Raw genomic sequence first — 20,206 nt, 5'->3', positions numbered from 1 at the left:
AATCACCAAATTTGGAAAAGGAAATTTTGAGAAGCCACATGGTAAGGCTGCCATGTTTGTCTTGTCATAATCTTTAAGTGCTGTCTGCAGAAGATACAGCAGCAGCAGTGGAAAGGAACTGGAGACTGAAACATTGCAAGGTCTCCAGGCCTGTTTCTTTTTAGCTCCACCAATACTGCCAGCTGACCTCCTGGTAATGAGGCTGCAAGCAACTAACTTCAGGACCTGCAGAAAGTCCATGGCCAGGTTTTCCGGCCCTGAACACCAGCAGGCATCTCCAAATCTTTCTGTCCCGCCTGCTACAATGCCTGTCAATGTCAGGGCTGGAAAAGCCCGTCTCACCCCTTTGATCGAATCCTGAAAACCACTCCAGCACGTGGCTCCGGCTGCTGAACTTACCTAGACTACACTTGAGGAGTGAAGACGCCTTTTTCATCAGGCCTCTGAAGCAGGTTTCCCAGAATAGGACAATCACATGAATTATGAACTAATCCTTTTGTTTATAACTTGGAAAAGTCTCCTTGACTGTACTTTCCTTGAGTATGTTTGTGTGTGTGACCGTGTGAGTGAGTGCCATAGGATTGGATTTTGGGGTGAGCGCATGAATAAACAATCCTCTATGTAAACCCATGAAAAACTTGCTGCTGGTTATTCAAACTGTCCACACGCTCGGGGGTTAAGAAGCACACGTCTTCCTTTCAAAAGTTGACTGCTTATGGAAAGTTGGGAAGGGAATAGGGGTTTCAATAGTTCTCTCTCACCTTGTCTGTAACAGAATGTTTAAGGCAGTGGATGGGGAGCCTATCAAACGGGCAGCTTTCCCCTGAATGATGTCGAGCTCCTTGGCTGTTGTTGGAGCTGATCTCATCCTGTGCAGGGGTGGGTGGGAAGGAGTAAGCGGGAAGTTAGTAGCGAGACCATTGAGTTGGGAACATAGAGATGATGAGTGACCAGTCAGCTCTTAAAAACAGGGGGAACATGATGTGTTCACCCAGGGAATCAAGCTCTGAAGGAGGAACGTTGCTGAGAATACCAGCAGAACCTACTGGTTTTCCCTGAGTAATTTTAAAAGATCTGTTATGGCTGTTTCAACCTCAGGGACAGGGCCATCGGCCTAACATTTTAATCCTATGGCACCACCAGCCTGGCACTGTGGCTCCTGGCACTCACTAGAAGGTGGGTTGAGTTTCATGTGTTGAAGCCCTTGGGTAGTACTCGAACCCATGATCTTCTAGCTCAGAGGGGCTACCAGCTGAGTTAACAGGAGTCAAGCTAAGCAAGGGCCAATGAATTGTGACCTGCCTGAACTGCTCACAAACTTTGAAGACCCTTTCTTAGTTGCAAAATTGCTGTGTTCAGGCAAAATGAAATCAAGCATATCTGTTAGAGGTAGAGGTTTTACACAGAATTTACATACAGCAACAGGGCAACTGATTTATGCTCTACACCAGCCTCTTCCCAATCTAATGCTCCAGCCATGACCAGAGGTTATGGGATATCACCTCTATTGCTTCCAGTTTGAAACTAAAAATGAACAATGCTCCTTCCCACAATAGTCTGAACGCAGTGCCAGCAGGAATCCTTTAGAATCATGGTTTCCCAGTCATCCTTAACATTCTGAAGAATTTTACACTGTTAACCTTTGGGTTTACTGGCAAAGCAACAAAGCCTCAGCAGATTAGATGGTTGCAGTCTTTTATCAGGTAAATTATACACAATCTGCTGAAGCAGTCAGTTTATTCATCTGGATGGCCTCTCTTCAATCAGCTGCCTCCAGAGGATATGTGTGCCAAGGAAATATTAGCAAAAAATAAAATAATATTTAAAAGAACCTCAGTGCATAGAAACATGGAAACATAGAAAATAGGAGCAGGAGGAGGTCATTCGGCCCATCGAGCCTGCTCCACCATTCAATATGATCATGGCTGATCCTCTATCACAATGCCGTACTCCCCATACCCCTTGATGTCTTTAGAGTCCTGAAATCTATCTATTTTCTTCTTAAATATATTCAGTGACTTGGCCTCCACAGCCTCTGTGGTAGAAAATTCCACAGGTTCACCACCCACTGAGTGAAGAAGTTTCTCATCATCTCAGTCCTAAATGGCCTACCCCTTTTCCTGAGACTGTGACCCCTTGTTCTTGACCGCCCCCCCCCCCCACCCACCTCCCCCCCCCACGCCCCCCAGCCAGAGGAAACATTATCCTTACATCCAGTCTGTCCATCACTGTCAGAATTTTATGTGTTTTAATGAGATCTCCTCTCATTCTTCTAAACTCCAGTGAATACAGGCCTAGTTGGCCCAATCTCTCCTCATATGACAATCCTGCCATCCCAGGAATCAATCTGGTGAACCTTCGCTGCACTCCCTCTATGCCAAGTATATCCTCTCTTAGGTTAGGAGACCAAAAATTGTCCACAGTACTCCAGGTGTGGTCTCACCAAAGCCCTGTACAGTTGCAGTAATACATCCTTGCTCCTGTACTCATGTCCTCTCACAATGAAGGCCAACATACCATTTGCCTTCTTAACTGCTTGCTGCACCTGCATGCTTGCTTTCAGTGACTGGTGTACAAGGACACCCAGGTCCCTTTGTACATCAACATTTCCCAATCTATCACCATTTAAATAACACTTTGCCATTCTGTTTTTCCTACCAAAGTAGATAACTTCACACTTATCCACATTATACTGCATCTGCCATGTATTTGCTCACTCACTCAATCTGTCTAAATTGCTTTGAAGCCTCTTAACACCCTCTTCATTGCTCACATTCCCACCTAGTTTCGTGTCATCAGCAAACTTGGAAATATTACATGTGGTTCTCTCATCCAAATCATTGATATATATTGTAAATAGCTGGGGCCCAAGCACTGATCCCTGTGGTACCCCACTAGTCACTGCCTGCCACTCTGAAAAAGACCCATTTATTCCTATTCTCTGTTTCCTGTCTGCTTAACCAATTCTCAATCCATGCCAATATATTCCTCCAATCCCATGTGCTTTAATTTTACACACTAACCTCTTACGTGGGACTTTATCAAAACCTTTCCGAAAATCAAAATACATCACATCCACTGGTTCTTCCTTATCGATTCTGCTAGTTATGCCCTCAAAAAACTCCAGTAGGTTTGTCAAACATGATTTCCCTTTCATAAATCCATGTTGACTTTGTCTAATCCCATAGATATTTTTTAAGTGTCCTGTTATCACAGCATAGCAGAAATGAACAGGTCAGAAGCTAGGAATTCTGCAGTGAGTAACTCACCTCCTGACTCCCCAAATCCTGTCCACAATCTACAAGGCGCAAGGCAGGAGTGTGATGGAATACTCTCCACTTGCCTGGATGAGTGTAGCTCCAACAACACTCAAGAAGCTTGACACCATCTTGGACAAAGCCGCCCACTTGCTTGGCATCACATCCACAAACATGCACTTCTGCCACCACCGACGCACAGTAGCAGCAGTGTTTACCATCTACAAGATGCACTGCAGCAACTCACCAAGGCTCCTTAGACAGCACCATGACGAGGGTAGCAGACACATGGGAACACCACCACCTGGAAGCTTCCCTCCAAGTCACTCATTGTCCTGACTTGGAAATATATCGCCGTTCCTTCACTGTTGCTGGGTCAAATCCTGGAACTCACTCCCTAACAGCACTGTGGGTGTACCTACACCGCATGGAGTGCAGCAGTTCAAGAAGGCAGCTCATCACCACCTTCTCAAAGGGCAATTAGGGATGGGCAATAAATACTGGTTCAGTCAGTGACACCAACATCCCATGAACAAATAAAAAAATGTTGTAACTGAACAAAGCTAAGCCCTATCTCCACTGGGTTTCTCTTAGTTTAATCTATAGGGAACAATTGTTCATCATGCAATGTGGTTTGGTGTTGTAGCGTAAGCTTTTTTTATTTTTATTATGGTCTTAAATCATCAGCCCAAATTGCTCACACCAACAGTGACACGCTTGTAAACCTTTCTTGCTCTCTCCACATACAACCCAAGTTTGGAGTTAGACTGTCGGATATTTATTCAAATTGGATAATGTCTGAATAAAATCCTGGTGTCGGCACCAACGGAGACTGAAAGACCCCGACCCAGACTTTGTCCTTCAGTTCAGCTGCTGGTTCACATTAACAACCCATCTGTCAATTGCTCATGTTATTAGCACAAGGATTCACATGAACAGATGTTCCTCTAAATGCATCAACTGGGACAAGCAAGCTAATTATTTGCTGTAGAGTGTGCTTGCTTGTGTGGTGAAGATTAATGAGATTTAATAAATGTGGCGACAAACTTTCTGTAGTATGACAAGCCAGCCCGAAACAATCCCCATTGCCCATCTATTTCCAAAAGACAGGAAAGCCTTGCATTTATATAGCACCTTTCCTGACTGAAGCTCTATTTTGAGCTGGTGGCTTTGTGGAGATGATGGTTCTTGCTGGATAAAGAGTGCGGTTTGACAAGTGAATGGGATGTGGGCCTTGCTGGGCAGGCCAGCATTTATTACCCATCCCTAGTTGCCCTAGTTCAGGGGGCATTTAAGAGTCAATCACAGTCATCATGCCCCCACTGTGGAATTGCACCCCCAGCCTCGCCAGCCCTGGATTATCCTTTCCCTACCACATTGTTCAATCTGCTGAGGTCCCAGCTACCTTTAGCTCCAGGATTAGACTTCGGAGGGTGGGGGCGATGGGAACAGCAACTGAAACTTTGCAGAATAAGAACTAACTGGAGCATATCGCCAGACTATTTTGCGAAATTTAAATACCTGGAATCTAAGGTAAAATGGCCATTACATATGGGACGGTACTTTTCTTAAGATGCCTGAAGCTGGGTGGAGCTTAATGTTTATTCATTTATAATATTTACATACGAGGCTCCAATCTCAAGCACTGACCCCGTGTGTTGTGTTAAAAATTCTATTACTTGAGAGCTAAAATACCGCTGGTTATTTTCCTGTACCCTGCTAGTCAGGTGACAATGGATATTCTATTGGAAAGCACAAACTGGTTAAAATAAAGAGAGGCTTCATTTCCTGAGGGTGATTTGAATTTGGAACGATACCGAACAGCTGACCATTACCATCCTAGGGTTGCCAACTGTGATTAAATGCATGCCTGGAGGTTCCAGCACTTGACTTGCCCCCACCCTCCAGACATTCGTCGGCCAACACGTCCATCCTGGTGATGAACTACCCCAATTGGAAAGCAAAAAGGCTCATTACCCAATTGGATGATGCTTGACTGACAGCCAAGCAGCCTTTTTTTTTTACCATTTTCAATATTTTTATATCTGGTAAATGGAAGTGTTCAAAGGAAATGACAAAAACCCCCAATCTTTTTTAATGTCCCAATGATTTTTCTCCAGGGCTGCACATAGCAGTGTTCTGGAGATTGACCTTCGATTCCTGGAGACTCCAGGCCAATCCTGGAGGGTTGGCAACCCTATACCATGCCCACCCAATTTCTCTACATTTGATAGATAGTGAAATGGGGCTGGTGTCTAATAGGCAGTTAATTCATTATCGCCCATTTTACGCAAACATCCATAGTTAAAATAACAGCCCCCCACCCCCACCCCACACCCACCTGCTGTGCTGATGCAATTTAAACCTCAGTCAAGAAACAGTAAGAACCAGCAGCAGCAAGTGTGGGAAGACTGGTTCCCCAGGAGGTAGTAACAGAAGCTGGAGGAGCGGGGTGGGGGAATTTGGAGGGAGGGCGGGGATGGGAGACCAACTTCATAAGTTGCTGGCTAAGGGCACGGGATTTGTCACTGGTTGAGAGCAGCTCTCCCACTCGGGTGTGAGGTGGTGCCTCCTGTATTCAGCAGGTCCTCTGTTCAGAAGCGATGTCAAGGGTCAGGCGATAAAATCTGTGGCTGTTCTAGGGGAGCCAAAGGGGGGAGCGGGGGCAGTTTATTGGTATCCCTGCTCTGGAACTGAGGCATGGAGGTTAGGGAGGTCCCCAGATGGATGATTAATCCCCCGCTGGTGTGCTCTTTGTGGGGAGGTGGTGGTGTAGTGGTATTATCACTGGACTAGTAATCCCGAGAGGCAGGGTAACGCTCTGGGGACCTGGGTTTGAATCTCACTGTGGCAGATGGTGAAATTTGAATTCAATTAATTAAAAGTCTAATCAAGACCACAAGACCATTGCCAATTACGATTAAAAAAAACCCCATCTGATTCAACAATGCCCTTCAGGGAAGGAAATCTGCCACCCTTACCTGGGCTGGGATTTTCTGGGCCTGTTGTGGGTGAGGTGATGCCCCAGCCAGAAGTCCATTGACTTACGGTGGGACTGGAAGATCGCGGTGGGTGGGTGTGGAAAATCCCACCCCTGGTCTGGCCTATAGGTGACTCCAGACCCACAGCAATGTGGTTCATTCTTAAATGCCCTCTTAATGTGGGCAATAAATGCTGGCCTAGCCAGTGATGCCAACATTCCCATGAATGAATTAACCTGTGCTAGGTTGACTGACCTCTGCCAAAGCAGCAGTAGAAAGCGGCATCTCTCGTGCACATCTAGACTAAGGGGAGGAACAAATAAGGTTCCGGTGCTACCTTACTGGAGAGTGTTGAATGAGGATAAGATTGACCCCATCATGGTCAAAAAGTTCATCACGGATGTTCGCACAGGGGGATTGATCACTCGGGTGAGAGTAGCCATGGGTGTTAAACAGGATTTGGGGTGGGGGGGAAGGAAGTTTAGTGCGTGTCATTTCCATTTTGTCCCCCCAGATGTAAATCTCGCTCTGTGATGATCCCAAGCAATGCCCGAAATGTCACAGGAACATGACCGCAACAGGAATTCACCAATATAAAATAATAAATGAAATTTGCTGGCACGGTACCTCCTCCACCAGTTGCAGCATACGGCGGGTGCTTTCCAGGGACTGTGGAGAGAGAAAGAGAGAGAGAATCACACAATTAGACCACTGTAAACAAACACGAAGGCTTCAGTTTACCAGCAATAAGTTCTGTGTTTTAATAAACATAAACCCAAGCCAGATGGGCAACCTTTAACCTCTCTAGAGCCCTAACAAACTTCAAAAACAATCACAGGTTCAGAAAGAAAGAACTTATACAGCACCTTTCACAAACTCAGAGTGCCCCAAAGCACTTTACAGACAATGAAGTACTTTTGAATCATACTCACTGTTGTAAGGTAAGAAACTTGGCAGCCAATTTGCGCACTGCAAGATCTCACAATCAGCAATGTTATAATGACCAGGTAATCCACTTTCAGTGTATTACTTTCAGTGGACTAGGCACTTTACAGCCTTTTGGACTGAATATTGAGTTCAACAATTTTAGATCTTAAACTCCCTCCTCCATCCCCACTCCCTTTCTGTTTCTTCCCCCTCCTTTTTTCCAATAATTTATATAGATTTTTCTTTTCCCACCTATTTCCATTATTTTTAATGTATTCCACCGATCATTTATCTATACTTTTTATGTCCTTTTAGTCTCATTTCACCCCACCCCCACTAGAGCTATCTGTACCTTGCTTGTCCTGCTATCCATTCTTAATTAGCACAATCTTTTAGATAATATCACCACCTTCAACATCTCTTTGTTCTTTTGTCTGTGACATCTTTTGGTTATCTCCTCCTATCACAGCTTGCTTGTCCCAACAATCACCACCCCCCCACCCCCCCCAACTTAACCAGCTTATATTTCACCCCTCTCCTATTTTTACTTAGTTCTGTGGAAGGGTCATGAGGACTCGAAACGTCAACTGTACTCTTCTCCACCAATGCTGCCAGACCTGCTGAGTTTTTCCAGGTATTTTTTATTTTTTGTTTTGGATTTCCAGCATCCGCAGTTATTTTGTTTTTAATCCACTTTCAGTGATATTGGTTGAGGGATAAGTATTTGCCAAGATACAGAAAAGAGCTGTTCCTCCCCAACCTCCCCATGGAGAAACTCCAAGCAACCAGTGCCGAACCTCAACCCTGCCACTGGGATTGAAAACAAATCCTCCCTATTGGAACAAAGTGTGGAATGGTGTGGGAGAAACAGGTTTAAAGGCAGGTGGGGCAAAACAGTGCTGAGCAATATCAATAATAAATAATAAAAAATGTCTATTTGTATGCATTCCTGTCTGTAAATCCATACTCCCTGATGCATGCACTCTTGTCTGTAAATCCATACTCTCTGATGCATGCATTCCTGTCTGTAAATCCATACTCTTTGATGCATGTATTCCTGTCTGCAAATCCATACTTCCTGATACATGCATTTCTGTCTGTAAATCCATACTCCCTGATGCATGCATTCCTGTCTGTAAATCCATACTCCCTGATGCATGCATTCCTGTCTGTAAATCCATACTGCCTGATGACTCACGCTTTTGAGTCAACTTTTCCCATTATAAATTCCAATCTCCACATTTATTATTGAAAGTGCTTATGTAAACAAGTCATGCCCGGCAAGGTGGGCTGCTTTGTACTTCTTTGTACTTGCTAGTCTGTCTGCATGCCACGTTGTCTTCGTTGGCTCGCTGGCTCCCTGTCTGGTCCATGTATGCGGCTCAGTGAAAGAATTCGATGGTTAGTGCAGATGGTTAGAATGTGGTGATAATACAGGGTAATGCCAAAGTCCCAGGTTCAGTCCTTATACTGGCCAGTGTGGCTGCTCATCCTCCACGCATGCCCATGTCTCATCCTAATTTTGGACATCAGCCATCTTGAGCTGAAGCACAGGTATCTCTGCGCAGTGTGTGTCCCGTTCCTCTGGCCGAACATATGATCTCTCTGGCAAACAGAGGAAGGACACACTTCTGTGCACGCGTGTGTATGCTTTTATTGATGGTTACCATTTCTTTGTATGAAAACAAAGAGCTGGGAGATGGTGGCATCGCAGTAATGTCACTGGGTCAGTAATCCAGAGGCCCAGGCTAATGCTCTGGGGATCATAGATTCAAATCCCACCATGGCAGCTGGTGGAATTTAAATTCAATTAGTTAATCTGGCTTTGAATGCTAGTCTGATTAATGGTGACCATAAGCCTATCATGAATTGTTGTTAAAAACCCATCTGGTTCATTAATGCCCTTTAGGGAGGGAAATCTGCCATCCTTACCTGGTCTGGCCTACATGTGATTCCAGACCCACAGCAACGTGGTTGACTCTTAGCTGCCCTCCGAAATGTCTTAGCAAGCCACTCAGTTTTACCAGGCTGGTGGTTCAAGAAGACAGCTCACCACCACTTTCTCAAGGGCGTTTAAGGATGGGTAACAAATGCCGGTGTTGCCTGTCACACCCACATCCCATGAAAGAATAAAAACTATAAACGTGTCCTGCTGTAATTACACCTGTCCACGAATGGGGGCGCTCTTTTGCTCTGTACCTCAGAGCTCCATTTATATATATATATACATATATTTATCTTTATATTCCGTACTTTCCTTTAAGTTTATAGTTTTACTATAAATAAGCAATAGAATATCAAATTATTATATAAAACATGGCCAAAATGCATAACTTTAAAATGAGGCCTAACTTTAAAATGCATGCCCTAGGCCAGTTACAGCTCCCAGCTCTAACCCCACTGCACCTGAAGAATACTGTTGGCCTTGGCTGTTCATACACACAGCCCACAGGAGATAAACCAATCCCTGTTTGAAATCAGGCACTATGACAGAGTTGTTAAAACAGATTAAGGCCTTTGCTGAAAATAATAGGTTAAAGAATGTCCTGTGAAGAGGTTAAGTGTTCACTAATGATGCTCCTCACAATTCCACCCTCATGATACAGGGCACCAGAAGACACCAGGAAAAGAGGTGACAATATGTGCCCAGGAGTGAGGAATGGGCTAGTTTGTCACCAGCACCGATGGCAGGGTCCCAGCACCCAGAGTGCACACAAGCACAACTCTGATTCAAATGTGATGCTACCCGGCCGTGAGAAACAAGGTGGCAACACTTTGAATCAGGTGGCTTTTTACATTTGCCTGTTCCCCCAGCCCATCCAACCCCAACCACCCCCCATCCCCTCAAATCATCCACCCCAACTGATTGTGACAGTCACACAGCGGAGAAGTGAATGGGTTAATACCATCCAGTTTAGATTGCAGCTGCTCCAGCCTCTGGGGCTCATCGAGGGGTTAATAGAATAAAAACCTGGCAGACAGTGTAAACACGACGAAAGTGAAGTTAAGTTAGGTGCTCTCTGTACTGCCGTTAATCTGTTTTAATTTCTGATGCTATCTTACTCATTATACTATGTTATAGCACACACTGCATAGACAATAACCCAGAGGCAAAGTTCCATTTCCCCTCTGTCGCTGTCAAAGCCCTGGGCTCTGGAATTCTCAGGCTAAATCCCTTGATCTCTCCATCTTCCTCTCCTCCTTTGAGACTCTCCTTAAAACTCTGCGACTCATGACCAAGTTTATCATCCCTAACCCTAATATCTCCTACTTCAGGTTAGTGTCCAGAACCCCCCATCCCCCAACCCCACACCCTACCCCCACCCCCTACCCCCCCATCGCAGCGTGTATTCCCGCAGGGTGGCCAGCTTAGCCATTGAAATCTCCGTTCACATCAGCGAGACCGGAGGATCCCACCGGTGTGACGGGCTGGAAAATCCCAGCCTCTGTTTCCGTCTCCACAGACGCTGTTGAGTACTTCCAGCATTTTTTGTTTCTCTTTCAGATTTCCAGCATCTGCAGTATTTTACTTTCATAAGGATGCATGAGAGCAGGTGAGCCAAGGAGAGAGAGAGAGAGAGGCGGAGAGGTATCAGTGATGGAGAGCCAGAGCTCCGGGACCAGATGGCTCAAAAGAGCAATGACAATGGGTGACAGTCAAGACGCCAGAAGGGAAGGGAAGCAGAGATCCCAAAGGGCCACAGTGCTGCAGGAGGTTGCTGATGTAAGGAGGGGGTGAGGCTGTGGAGAAGCATGAGGATTTTAAACTAGAGGTGTTGCTGCAGTGAAAGCCACTGAAGATCAGCGAGCGCAGGCTGCTGGATCCTCTATGCTGCTTTAACAGAAGGTAGTATTTAGACTGTGCTCTCCTCTTACTTTGCAACACAAAGGCTGCAATTCTCTCCTCAAAATAAGCACAAGCGTTAAATCGACCAGGACACTGCTCCTGCCCTTTTTGACTGCTGTTGGATTTATCCTCCTTCTTCCCCACTGGCATCTCATTTGACAAACCGCCTCATTCTAATCATCAGGAAGGTGGGTGTGTGTTTCTTTGCCCTTTGCAGTTTCAGGTCCCACACAGCCACAGCCATGAGGTGTCAGCATCAATTATCCGCTTCCCCATCACACACTGCGAGCTCCCATCTTTAATATTTCCTCTATCCTCAAGGTCAAACTTCACCTCATCTCGCTGCATCCATTTTCACTCTCTCATTATTCACAGCCCCGTGACTCTCCAGAGGCTGGGGAAATTACTGCCAATCTGGCCCCTTCGTAATTTTACAGCCGGGCGGAGGGTTTCTGAGCCAGGGATAAATAAGACAACAATCTCAGCCTCTCCAAAGTCACTGAAATTCATGAAAAACACCTTTGTAAGTCTAGTACTAACAAGTATTTCCCATTTGAAAAAAGGGAGAGATCTTTATTTTTTTATAGAGCTTTATTGTGTCTCTCAGAAACGCCTCAAAGTGCTTCAGGTACAATGAATTAAGTTGCAATGATTACCAATTACCAAGACAGCCTACTTCCACCTGTGTCCATCTTGCGTAGAATCACAGAATCTTAACGGCACAGAAGGAGGCCATTCGGCCCATCATGTCTGCACCAGCTCTCCAAACGAGCATTATGACCTAGTGGCATTGTCCTGCCTTTTCCCCGTACCCCTGTACATTGTTTCTATTCAAATAATCATCTAATGCCCTCTTGAATGCCTCGATTGAACTTGTCTCCACCACACTTCCAGGCAGTGCATTCCAGACCCAAACCACTCATTGTGTTAAAAAGTTTTCTCTCATGTCACATTTGCTGGTTTTGCAAATCACTTTAATTCTGTGCCCGCTCGTTCTTGATCCTTTTACGAGCGGGAACAGCTTCTCCCTATCTACTCTGTCCAGGCCCCTCATGATTTTGAAGATCCCTTTGTTGCTGAAACCCTTTTCCATATCTCGGTTTACTCTGGACCGGACTATTCCAATGAATTCCTGGTCAGCCTCCCATCTTCTATTCTCTGTAAACTTGAGCTCACCCAAAACTCGGCTGACCATTTCCAAACTTGCAGTAAGCTCCATTGCCCTGTCACTCTTGTGTTCACTGACCTACGTTGGCTCCCAGTCTACCAACAGTTTGAATTTAAAGTTGTTATCTTTGTGTTCAAACCCTCGTGGCCTCACCCCTCCCTATCTCTACGACCCTCCGAGAATCTTGCTATGCCTCCAGTTGTGTCCTCTAGCACATTTTGGATTTCTTTCACCATGTCATTGGCAGCTGTGCCTTCAGCTATGGGGGGCACTAAGCTCTGGAAGTCCCTCCTTAAACCTCTCAGCCACTCTACCTCTCTCTCTCTGTCTTTAAAATGTTCCTTAAAAGCTGCCTTTTTGTCACGTACTAATATCTCCTTATGTGGTTCGGTGTCAGATAATCTCTCTTGTGAAACATCTTGGGACCATTTGCTACATTAAAGGTGCTACATAAATACAATTTGTTGTTGTGCTGTCATATTGCGCTCAACAGGATCCCAAAAAGGGCAATGATAAAAAGACCAGTTTGTCATTGGGCTGTTGGTTGAGGAATGAACATTGGCCAGGCCACCAAGAGAGTGCCCTGCACTATTCTTAAAAGTGCTCGGGGATCTAAATAATCTGAGTCCTTAAATGTATTCCAATGAAAGCATTGGACACTGGGGGTGGTAATCAATGGAGCTGATGGGGGGTCTCTTGCCCGCTGGCTGCAGAACCAGCAAAAGCATCGCTTTTATTGGGGAAGGTTGGCTGAATTCAGTGCCAATCAGGCACTTAACTGGGCAGCAGATAGCCTTCCCCGGGATCAAGGACCCCAGGGTGAGTTGAGCCCTCTGAGAGCTGCCAGCCAATCAGGGGCCAGCACCTCTTCATTGCTCAGCAGCACCACAGAGGAGGCGGCTGCTGCTGCCGGTACTACACCCACTCGAGGCGCAGGATCACCGTGGACCCATGAAACAGTCGACTGGTGGGGGGGCGATGGGGTGGTGGGGAAGGGGGCAGGGATATCCTTCTGCGCTTACTATTCTACGGTGTCAATTTGAACCACCCCGAGGGGCAGGAAAAGCTTGAGTGAGGGGCTGGAATTCTAAAGTTCAAGAACCCAGCTCCAATCTCCTGTGTTTCCTGCCGGTGTAACATCGGTGCAGCAATTCAGAAGCTGGGCTAGGCTCCCGTTACAACAGACTACTGAAGATCCAAAAGCCCAATAAATGTCATCAATGTAATTATATGGTCCACACGGGAGAGGGTCCTGGCTAGCTGCTACCTGGGATCAGCAGCATGACGGGACAGGCTGACTGCTCAGAAGAAGCCCAGGTAAATTTAAAAGCTTCAGCCACTCTTTGAAATCCTCGTGGGCCAAGAGGAGCATGAGTACTCATTCTTCTGTCAACCTCTCGAGCCCGGTAGTCCCACGGCCTCCCTGCAAGAGGAGTTCCCAGCGTACCCTCCCAGTGTGAAGCCTGACTGCCGAGACCCTGGCTGAGGGCCCCTGTTGCCAGATCTCCCCACTCTTGGCTCGGTGATCATGTGAACAATCTAACCAGGTAACGGGTGGTCCTCTGCAGAGATTTATTCAAAAAGGGCCTTGCTGTTAAGATAGACAGGACCTCCACCGATCCATCACTCAGTTACAGGCTACCTCATGCACCCCACCCTGTAAAAATTGTGGCTTATATGTACACCCTCCTGTACCACAAGCTGCCGTTGTACTGCGATTTATTCTTGTTCAGATCCACAATGACCTTACCTTTGGTCTTCCCAAAAGCAGGATCCATGGATGGTTAAGACCAGTAGATCCGGCAATACTGGGCTGGATTTTGCCCTCCCTGCCGGCTCTGCTGTTGGTATCCGTTACCCACCAAATTTTCTCATGTTCCTGAGCTCAGATCAAATGTTACAGAATTTACAGACCTTGGCAGACCAACATCACCCAGCCGCCCCCATAAAATGTCAGACAGTTCAGGGCAGCCTTCCCACAGCCTACCCGGCTGCTACCGAACTGCCTGACATTTTACGGATTTTACGGGGGCGGTGGGGGGAGCGGGGGGCTGGTGAGGGGGTGGGTGGGTGGTGAGGGGGGGTGATGGGAGGGAGGGTGGGGGTTCAGGGGGTGGGTGGGTGGATGGGTGGTGGGGGGTTGGGGGTGTGGTGGGGGGGAGAGTGGGTGTGGGGGGTCAGGGAGTAGGGGTGGGTGGGTGGATGGGTGGTGGGGGTTTGGGGGGTAGGTGGTGGTGGGGGGTCAGGGGGGTGGTGGGGGGGTCGGGGTGGTGGGGGGTCGGTGGGGGGGTGGTGGTAGGGGGTGGGGGTTGGTGGGGGCTCGTGGGTGACATCGGTCTACCAAGGCCTGTAAATTCTGTAACATTTGATCTGGGCGCAGGAACATGAGAAAACTTGGCGGGTAATAGATACCAACAGCAGAGCGGAGATCGTGGAGCGGGATATTGGGAGTATCCATTCTACCGAGAATCAAGAATGAAAACATAGCTTGGACGAGAAATAATCCGAATATAGTGGATCACTGTCTCTCTAACAGGAATCAAAGAATAAAAGTAAAATACTGCGGATGCTGGAAATCTGAAACAAAAACAAAAATAGCTGGAAAAATTCAGCAGGTCTGACAGTATCTGTGGAGAGGAGCATTGTTAATGTTTTGAGTCCGAATGACTTCACCAGAATCTGGTGAGTTCTGAAGAAAAGTCATACGGACTCGAAATGTTAACTCTGTCTTTCTCTCCACAGATACTGTCAGACCTGCTGAGTTTTTCCAGCAATTTTTGTTTTTGAGTCAAAGAGTAACTCTGATCACTTTTTTTTTCCAATTGAAAAGGTCCTCTGGTGGTTTAAGAATGAATGTACCAACGTGCTAACACAACAAGAGGCCCAAAGTTTAATCCATAGTCTGCAAAGAATGAAAGACGTGCATTTATATAACTAATGGGCTGAATGACCTCTTTCCATGCCATACAAATGTTTATGTTTGATTCTATTGCCCCTTTCAGAACTTCAGCCCGTCCAATGCCCCTTACAGCCAATGAAATGCTTTTTAAGGGTAGTGGCTGTTGTAATATAGGAAACTCTGTGACTCCCAACAGCAAACAGAAGCAGGAGCTTGGCACCCTCCCCACCCACCACACTTCATCCCACTGCTGATGTCATTGCTGTGTGCCCGTTGTCCACTGAACCTCTCGCTGACCAGTCTCCCCATCCTGATCGGGCCTTGCTCATTGCTCCACTCCAGGTCCCTCACTGCCCCCTGCTCACTACCCCTCTGGCCATCTCACTCACTGGGAGTAAGGCAGCAAAGTTAGCCGAAAAATGAGGGGAAAACAATTTTCTTTTCAAGCGGAGTTTGGTCTGCGCCATCTTTGATGCTGGCAGCTGTCTGGATGTCACTGGCAGTGATTGCATGAGCGGGGTTGTACCCCCTGCAGTTGCAGCATCAGTAAATGCAGCCATTTCCTGTTCCCTTTCCCCCTTAAGTGTTGAGTTTAGCCCTTTAAAGGACAGTGAGCTGAATAGTGCTAAGAGCTGTCTGATTCAATTAACTATCCTACTCTTTCATCAAGATTGATCATGTCCATAGGGCTTTGATCTATCAGTATCCAGTGAGTGCTCTCATCTGAATTACCTCCCACCACCACTTCCCCACGCCCAAGATATTTTACTGATATATTATGTGTACAGTCACTGTTAAGTCATTTATCCATGGTTCATCGGCAGAACTGTTTTTGATTCTCAACTTGTCATGGCAATTCCTCTCACACTGAATTTATAATGAGACCTGGCTGAGAGCCCACACATCCATTAGACTGTTGAAACAGCTGAGCCCCAGGGAAATCATTGCTCGATTGACAGCTCTGGTTCTCTGTTCTCTCCTGTCCAATTTTCTCAATGTTTATTTACACAAAATAAAGAGGTTTCAAATGCTTGCAGTTTCTGCTATTGATACTTTAAAGGGCCTGGATGATTGGCACTTTTATTGGCCTGTAGTGACAGGAGTTTTATTTTCAGAAAGTGTGAAATTATGAACGAATGACTGTTTTTAAAGCTCTTTTAACACATCCTGTTGTCACTATAAGGTTCAGTGATTCTATATGGTGGGTGAATGGGCAGGGAAGAGTTATAGTTGGCATGGGGGTGTGAGGGGCTGTGAGGGATGAGGGTCCTACTGTTTTATTATAACCGGGACGACGTCCCACAGCCCATCTCGGTGTCCAGACTCTTTCCAGGGTCAGCAGGCCTGACTGCAGCATGCACCCTCACCCCCCTCTGAACGGTGAAAGTCCTGCCTTTGTGGGTGCTTTCTCTGGAGGCCAGGAAAATCCAACTCTTTATCCCCTCCAAGGCCAATATATCCTTCCTGAGCAGGATAATGTGTTCTCCTGTATCCTTTCAACCATGTATGACTGATTTAATATTGTAAGGATGTTACAGAAGCCAAATAGGGAGATAATCCTGCTACTTTATAAATGATCGGGGTGCAATAATTACTGTGTACAGCTCTCGTCACCACAGTACAAAAAGGATACTGAAGTTATTAAAAAGATACAAAGGAGAGGTTGGGACTGTTTTCCTCAGCAGAAAATGTTGCAAGGAGATTTGACAGGTGTTCAAAATCATGAGGGATCTGCACAGAGTGAATAGGGAGAAGCTGTTCCCATTGGCGGACGGATCGAGAACCAGAGCAGGTACAGAGTTAAGGTGACTGGGAAAAGAAGCAATGGAGACATGAGGAAAAGCACTCTCCCTCAGCATGTGATTAGGATCTGGAGCACACTCCCTAAGAGTGTGGTGGAGACCAATTCAAACGAAGCATTCAAGAGGGAATTAGATTATTATCTGAAAAGGAAGAATGTGCAGGGTAACGGGGAGATGTCAGCGGAGTGATACTCGGTGAATTGCTCCTTCAGAGAGCCAGTACAGACATGACATGCGAATGGCCTCTTTCTGTGCTGTAACCATTCTGTGATTTTATGATTCTATCTCTGATGTACCTGCAGATGCCCATGTTTTATTCCTCCCATACCTGATCTGTTCTGGGTATTAACTAATTGTTTTATTTGACAATCATTTGCTTCATTCACCTGAAACCCGCCAAGCTCTCATTGGGGGTGGTGACCAGAATTGCATCCAGTTCATGCTTTAGGAAGGATGTGAGGGTCCCTGAGAGGGTGTGGAAGAGATTTACCAGAATGGTTCCAGGGATGCGGGATTTTAGCCACAAGGTTAGATTGGAGAAGCTGGAGCGAAGGAGATTGAGGTAAGATCTGATTGCAGTGTACAAGACTCTGACAGCTTTAGATAAAGTAGACAAAGAAAAGCTGTTCCCATTAGCTAGTGGTTCAAGCAGTAGGTGACACTTTCAAGGTTTTGGGCAAGAGATACAGGAGGGGGTATAAGGAAAAATTTCTTTACACAGCGACCTGGAACTCACTGCCCAGGAGGGTGGTTGAAGAGGAGACATTCAATCATTTCGAAAGGAAATTGGACCGGTACTTGGAATTAAACTTGTAGGGCTATGAGAATATAGCGAGAGGATAGGACTGGTTGGAATGCTCTACAGACAGCTGGCACATGCTTATTGTCCGAATGGCCTCCTTCTGTGCTACAATAACTCTATAAAAGATTAATCAGAATGATTGTGGGGAAAGAGAGATTGAGGAGTGATTATGTAAACTGGGCACGTTCTCAAAAGGAATGAAAAGGTTGAAAGGTGCTCCGATTACTGTTTTTAGGGTTCCAGAGGGTCGAGGTAATGTTGACCATGACAAGCTGTTTTACCTTGAACAGCAGACCCAGGGGTCTGTGCTTGAAGGAGGGGCAAATTCAAAAATAACCTCGAAGTAATGGGAGCAATGTTAATTTCTGCCACCCATTGGGAAACTAATGGGTACGAGTACAATGCTGGTTTTACTACCTGCCCAATTTTACTCCCCGATGAAGTTAGTAGAGAATAATATTGACATGGTGTAAAATGGGTGTTCCACATGATCCCACAGATTTCTCGCTCAGCAAGTTAAAATTATCACCAACATTTCAGGAAGCGAATGGCTTTCCTATGGGGTAGACACCCTAGGGACACAATGCAAGTAGTTAAGTGTCGGTTCATTCAAATGCATATTTAGATAGATTTCTTTTGGATGATAACCTTTTTGGGTATGTGAGTAACTTGATGGCATATGGTAAGTGTAACAAGTTTGAGGAGGACAGTTGACTTTGGACCTACGGTTCCCAAAGCTTTCCACCAGTGGGGTTTTTCTTATGTCATGTCCGGCTCTCTTATAGATTCATTGATAGAGATCTATCACTTTAATTGGTCAACAACTCCATTATCACTGTATCAAACTAGATGGACCATGGTCTACCTTTCATTTCGCAATTGCAAGCTTCCTGTGCAATGGTAGAATGTATTTATAAAGAAATGCCCTCTTGGAATTGCCACTCACCTCGTCTGTGATCTGGTCAGCACAACGCTGCATTTCCTCCAGCTCCGACCTCATATCCACATCGCCATCCATGCTGCTGTCCGTGGTTTATCGTGACAGCACCTCACGTCACGTAGAAGCACTTGTGGTTGCACAAAGGCTTTCAAGGATCTGAAAATCAGAAAATGGAATGCTTTAAAATGGTTATCATATTTAGACCATTTATTAGGTGTCAGCCGATATCACTCTCATCTCTGAGTTGGACGGTCATGGGTTCAAGCCCCGCTCCAGAGCCTGACACTCCAGTGCAGTACTGAGGGAGTACTGTACTGTCATGGGTGCTATCTTTTGAATGAGATATTAAACTGATGCTTCATCTACTCACTTAGGTAAACGTAAAAGACTCCATGTCATTATTTCAAAAAAGAGTTAGAGCACTTACATAGAATAGAACCAAAGAACAGCATAGGAGGAGGCCATTCAGCCCATCATGTCCATGCTGGCTTTCTGCAAAAGCAACTCAGCTCATCTCATTCTCCTGTCCTTGTCCCATAACCCTCCAATTACTTTTTCTTCAGGTGCTTATCCAATTCCCATTGGTTCTTGACCCTTTCACCAATGGGAACAGTTTCTCTCTATCTACTCTGTCCAGACTCTTTGTGATGTTGAACAGCTCTATCTCCTCTCCAGTTTCTTTTCTCTAAGGAGAACAACCTCAGTTTCTCCAGTCTATCCACAAAACTGAAGTCCCTCGCCTCTGGAACATTTCTTATAAAGCTTTTCTGCACCCTCTCTAAAGCCACCACATCTTTCCTAAACTTTTTTTTTGGTTGTTCTTTATCCCCAGTGTTTGCCACCATCACTAAAACAGATGATCTAGTCACATTGTTGTTTGTGGGAGCTTGCTGTATGCAAACTGGCTGCTGTGAAAGTAACAACAGTGAACGTACTCCTAAAGCACTCTATTGGTTGCGGAACGCAGAATGTGAGAGACTATTATATAAGTGCCAATTCTTTCTTCCACTAGGTGACTTTAACTGTAACTAAGAAATCCCACACTCAATAGACTTGGAGTTTCCTCATTAAAAAGCAACGCTTTTTTTTTATTCTTTCATGGGACGTGGGCATCACCTGCAAGGTCAGCATTTGTTGCCCATCCCTAATTGTCCTTGAATTGAGTGGCTTACTCAGCCACTTCAGACAGCGGTTAAGAGTCAACCACATTGCTCTGGAAATGAAGTCACATGTAGGCCAGACAAGGTAAGGACAGCAGATTTCCTTCCCTAAAGGGTAGTTGTGAACCAGATGGGTTTTTATGACAATCAGTGATAATTCATGGTCATCATTACTGAAACTAGCTTTACATTGCAGATTTTATTAATTGAATTTTGAATTCCATCAGCTGCCATGGTGCGACTTGAACCTGTGACCCCCCAGAGTATCAACCTGGGTCGCTGGACTATTAGCCCAGTGATATTACCACTACACCACTGTCTTTCCCTCATGGTGGATAAACAAAGTATTTCTGACCACCTTTGACTATCTCTTGAGTGTAGCCATTTTGTTTTTTGTCCCCAATCCAGATAAAGAATGTGGCC

At 45.7% G+C, this 20,206-nt stretch overlaps 1 protein-coding gene across 2 annotated transcripts in view; it reads right to left on the bottom strand.

Annotated features, from left to right (window-relative positions):
* LOC121272587 (synaptosomal-associated protein 25-like) overlaps positions 1-20,206 on the bottom strand; it is an 89,987-nt gene that overhangs the window by 50,243 nt on the left and 19,538 nt on the right. For both annotated transcript variants that reach the window (XM_041179240.1, XM_041179241.1), the window contains exons 2-3: positions 18,630-18,779; positions 6,866-6,907 (exon numbers count right to left, since the gene is read on the bottom strand). In XM_041179240.1, the coding sequence (XP_041035174.1) occupies positions 6,866-6,907; positions 18,630-18,701 (114 nt within the window). In that variant the 5' untranslated portion in view covers positions 18,702-18,779. The remainder of the gene's footprint in view (positions 1-6,865; positions 6,908-18,629; positions 18,780-20,206) is intronic.

This window comes from Carcharodon carcharias, chromosome 34, assembly GCF_017639515.1.
Source record: "Carcharodon carcharias isolate sCarCar2 chromosome 34, sCarCar2.pri, whole genome shotgun sequence".
Classification (NCBI taxonomy): domain Eukaryota; kingdom Metazoa; phylum Chordata; class Chondrichthyes; order Lamniformes; family Lamnidae; genus Carcharodon; species Carcharodon carcharias.
The sequence above is the reverse complement of the archived record's forward strand: the minus strand, read 5'-3'. Positions and strand labels throughout refer to the sequence as shown.